This window comes from Camponotus floridanus, unplaced genomic scaffold (assembly GCF_003227725.1).
Source record: "Camponotus floridanus strain SB8 unplaced genomic scaffold, Cflo_v7.5 scaffold437, whole genome shotgun sequence".
NCBI classification, from domain to species: domain Eukaryota; kingdom Metazoa; phylum Arthropoda; class Insecta; order Hymenoptera; family Formicidae; genus Camponotus; species Camponotus floridanus.
Window position 1 is genome coordinate 36,381 of NW_020229589.1, and position 4,531 is coordinate 40,911.

The following is a 4,531-nucleotide window of genomic DNA, read 5'->3' on the forward strand; positions in this document are numbered from 1 at the left end:
TCCTTACAATCCTGTCGCTTCACCTTTGAAGGGAAGTATTTAAGAGGGATATGTTTTTTTTCCTCTGCATATAGACATATGTATACATCTTCATCACTAAGAATAATGGATTAGTGGGGGGAGGGCCGGGCTCTCACAGCCCTCTCTCGCTCTCTTTCGTCTATTTCTTTTTTGAGTAAAACTTCTTCAGCAAATGTATGTAGAGCTTTCCATTTCTCTTTAGAGATACAGATCTCCTTTATTATTTTTGTAACTTGTAAGTCTGGACCAATTTCATCTATTAACTTTTGTCCTTCATTCGACCATGACGAGCATGATTGGACTGTATGTTCAGGTGTGTCCGATTCCATTTCACAAAATGGGCATATTGGTGATTCCACTTTACCTATTCTAAACAGGAATGAGTAGAAACAACCATGCCCAGTTAACAGCTGAGTTATTCTATATGTCAGGTATCCATTGTCTCTTTCCATCCATTGCTGGAAATTTGGAAGTATTGCGTCACGGGTACGCTTCCCAGCAGCATCTTCTCTCTGAGCGTAGATGAACCACTGTCTATACAGTATTATCTTTTCTTCTTTTTTTGATATTTCTTTCCTCTTGCTTAGTCCATATTTCTTGACTTTTTAAATCTTTTATTCGGGAATATACTCTTTTAAAATAAGCAGTATGCAAAGCCGCCGGGGGAATTCTGGCGAGTAATAGCGCTGCGTCTGCAGAAGTTGTCTTATACGCCGCAATTACCCTTATCGCGGTAATTCTTTGTATTCTTCTAAGCTTAGCATTTAATTTCCTATCAAGCAAAGCCTCATTCCAGATTGCCGCTCCATAGTTAATTACTGATGCAATCGTATGGGCGTATAACTTTCTTTTTGCTTCGCAGGGGCCCCGTAAGTTGGGTATTATTCTGCTTAAGGCGTTAATTATCTTTTGTGTCTTCTTTTCAAGATATTCTATATGTACATTGAATTTCCATCTGTAATCTAAAAAAAAATCCCTAGATACTTCATAGATTCTGTAGTTGGGATTTCTTCTCCTCCAATTTGTACACTCCAGATTCCTTGATTCTGTTGCTTCTTATTGAAGACTATTATAGCAGTTTTCTTTTCACTAAGTGAAAGTCCTAATTTATGGATCCGTTTTAGGATCTTACTTAATTGTAACTTAGCTATACAAATTGCTTCTTGTATCTCTGTTGACTTAGTTAGGATGATAGTGTCATCAGCGTACCCAATGACTGTACAATTTTCTTCCAAGGGGGTCCTGAGAACCCAGTCATATGTTATATTCCATAAAACCGGTCCCAGGACCGATCCTTGAGGTACGCCAGCAGTCATTTGTCTCATCTTAGTAGTGCCGTCATTAGTCGGGTATTCGATAAACCTATTATTTAACTAGCTATTAATTATTTTACAAATATAATGTGGGAATCCTTTTTCTATTATAGCCTTTCTAATTTCTTTCCAACGTATGGAATTAAAGGCATTATGTATGTCCAGGCTAATGCCAACTGCAACTTCCCTGCTGTTAAGGGCTTCTGTAATAAAATGTTGTACTTGTGAGAGTGCATCACATGTCGATGTCTGTTTCCGAAAGCCATATTGTCTAGATGACAATTGCGATTCAGGGTGTGAGTCCATCCAAGCATTCAATCGTCCCACTATCACTTTTTCAAAGACCTTCCCTAACTCGCTCAAAAGACAGATGGGGCGGACTTTAGGAGCTCGCATATCCAATGTGCCTTTCGGGATCAGGACTAATAACGCCTTTTTCCTGATATCAGGAAACACTCCAGCTTCCAGACAGATGTTGAAAACTTCTGTCATCTTTTTGAGCATTATCTTGGGGATCTTTCTTAGCAGTATCGCTTTGATTCCGTCTATGCCTGGTGCCTTATTTGTCTTGGCTTTTCTCAGTATGCCTAAGATTTCGCTCTCATTTATAGAGTCATTTCCGCTCCAGACACCATGTGTTTCTTCTGATCCTTCCTTCCAATCTGGATCATGTGAAAACAAGTTACAGATCGTGTCCTGTAATATTTTTTCTTTCAGTATTTCAGTTAGTACCGGTTCAGATCTTCTTAATTTATTTAATACTAGACGGTATGGGAGGCCCCAAGGGTCCCGATTTAAATCCCGGATGAGGTCCTCCCATGCCTTTGTCTTTGCTTTTTTTATCATCAAAGTTAACTTTTTTTTTTGCTTCTCTGTACCTGTCCTCTAGTATTATTAACTCTTCTATCGATTTCTTTCTTTTTCCTTTCTGCCATTTTCTACGCTCTCTGTTGCAGGTATGACATGCCAGCGCTATATCATCACTCCACCAATACATACTACTTTTATGATGGGGTTTAATGTGTGGCATAGCAGCTTCGCATGCATCTGTTATAGTGTCATTTAACCAATTTGCTGCATTGTCTGCGTTTAGGTTTATCTCACCTGTACATAGCCATTCCATCACCTCATTGTACATATCTTCAACTAGCTTTTTAACTGCCCACTTTATGTACTTTTTCTTCACGATATTATTAGTACTAGTAGATTTATTCAGATTAAAGCTGATATACACATGATCTGATAACGTACATTCGTCCATTATATGCCAATTTTGTATTCTAGGATGTAGCCTGTCACTAACCCATGTGAGGTCCACTACTGATGAGACTTGAGGTCGAATGCAAGTGGATTCTTTCCTTTTATTGAGTAGATTTACGCCTTTACTCGCTGCCCATCTGATTAATAATTCACCTCTATGATCGGTGCTATTACTGCCCCACAGGTATGCTTTACTATTGAAATCTCTACCTATAATGTGGTTTACGTTGTCATCGTTTGTTACCTCACCAAGCTCATCAATCAGCTCATCATAGTCCTCATTAGTGCAATTAGGCGAGATATAACATGCCGTTACACAAAAAGATGGCCATTGCACAGTTACAGAGTGTCTACCAGATCTTTTTATGATGCCCGCATTGTGTAGGTGTTCCCTACTCCAATGGATTGCAGCCTTTCCATCTATGCTGCTGGCCCATGTATAGTCATCAGGAATTAGGTATGGTTCCGCAATAATACTTATACCTATTTTTAGACTCTTTATATTGTGCAGATCATGTGCACCTCTGCAGTGATTTAAATTTGTCTGAATAAAACGAATCATTCCAGATCCATTTCTGCATTATTTTCGGACCTCCTTTCCGATTTTTTATTCTCATTGTATATATCTCCATCTGTATCGTCATCTTTGTATATATGTACATTGTTCGTTGTCTCCTTGATATTAGTATTAGTAACTGATTTACGAACAGTAACACCTTTACACATGGATGAGCCTATTCTGTGATTACTGTCCATTTTCAGCTCGGCACATATTATGCAACACGGTTTGTTTCCGCAGGTCTTGGCCTGATGTCCTACCTTCCCACATCGGAAACAATGTGATTTATAGTCTCTCCGATTTACATTTATCTTTGACATGACCTATTCCCCAACAGCGGAAACACTGTAGCGGACGAGCTTGGAGTAATTCCGTTTTCGCAATTGTCCATCCTACCTTAATTTTGCCTTTCTTTGAGATCTTAACCGCTGATTCTATTGGACATTTGATCCAGGCAATTCTAAGTCCTGACTTAGTTACACGAGTACTATTCACTTTAACATCTTCGGGAAGACAATCTCCTTCTTGTGCCGTTACCCATACTATCTCATCCGTAGAGATAGATTCATCAAAACCGATTGATGATTTTAACACTTTTAACACTAATTTACCGGACCAGGCTTCGGAAACCAGGTCCCGCTCCGAGGGTGCGACAACCCAAGACATACCGCCGCCGCCACTGTGGACTACAGTCATAGTCATACGTACTGAAGAGGAATCGAGCAACGATGAAGGACTCCTCCATATTCCTGAAGCGTCCGACAAAGTTATATCACCGTCGTTATCGTCGTAGTCGTCGTCGTCGTTGGACGACGATTCTCCTTGGCAGCCTCGATATCGCGGCCTCAGGAGACCGCTCTCCTCGGGACAGAGCTCGGTCGAGGAGACAGAACCGATTGAAATAAAACCCTGCTCTGTCCGACTGATTAAAATGACGCAGCCACCACCACCACCACCGCCGCCGTCGCCGGTACTTCGCACAAGGCCGTCGTACACAGTACGTCGTCGTCGTAAGAGACTGCAAATGTTGCCGCAACCACCATCACCGGCGCTATCGCCGGTCAGCGTCGACGACATGCAGGACGTGCAGGCGCCACCATCGCCAGCACCACCGCTACCGTCGCCCTCCTCCTCACCGTCCTCGAGAGCGGAAAGCGACGACGATACGTGTTTATCGACACCGTCCCACGTATCGACACCATCCCACCACGCGTTGGATCGGCTCGATCCGACGGTGTTTACCGTGACGGGCGACCAAGAGGCGGAAATATTTAAAAGCAACATCGATTCCATACTGGTGTGCACGACGACTCTGGAACCGTTTGTCTGCAAGGTGCTCATGAATTTCGACAACTGCCCGCGTGTACTACGCAGCGTC

At 42.0% G+C, this 4,531-nt stretch overlaps 1 protein-coding gene across 1 annotated transcript; it reads right to left on the reverse strand.

The window, feature by feature from the left end:
- Positions 1 to 1,394: 1,394 nt before the first annotated feature.
- Positions 1,395 to 4,230, reverse strand: LOC112639047. Its single transcript, XM_025411841.1, has 4 exons — positions 3,550 to 4,230; positions 3,255 to 3,413; positions 2,097 to 3,138; positions 1,395 to 1,996 (listed from the first exon to the last, which is right to left on the reverse strand). Exons 1-4 carry the CDS (start codon positions 4,228 to 4,230, stop codon positions 1,395 to 1,397), a joined length of 2,484 nt encoding a protein of 827 aa, XP_025267626.1.
- Between the last annotated feature and the right edge of the window lie 301 nt (positions 4,231 to 4,531).

Bases quoted from the DNA above. Each gene is read 5' to 3' on its own strand.
- LOC112639047 (XM_025411841.1), bottom strand. From the start codon at position 4,230: ATGTCGTCGACGCTGACCGGCGATAGCGCCGGTGATGGTGGTTGCGGC. The intron at 3,139-3,254 runs GTACATATATAC...CGTTTTATTCAG, and splicing joins TCAAGGAGACAACGAACAAT to ACAAATTTAAATCACTGCAG. The intron at 1,997-2,096 runs GTATTAAATAAA...CACATGATCCAG, and splicing joins GGGGCCTCCCATACCGTCTA to ATTGGAAGGAAGGATCAGAA.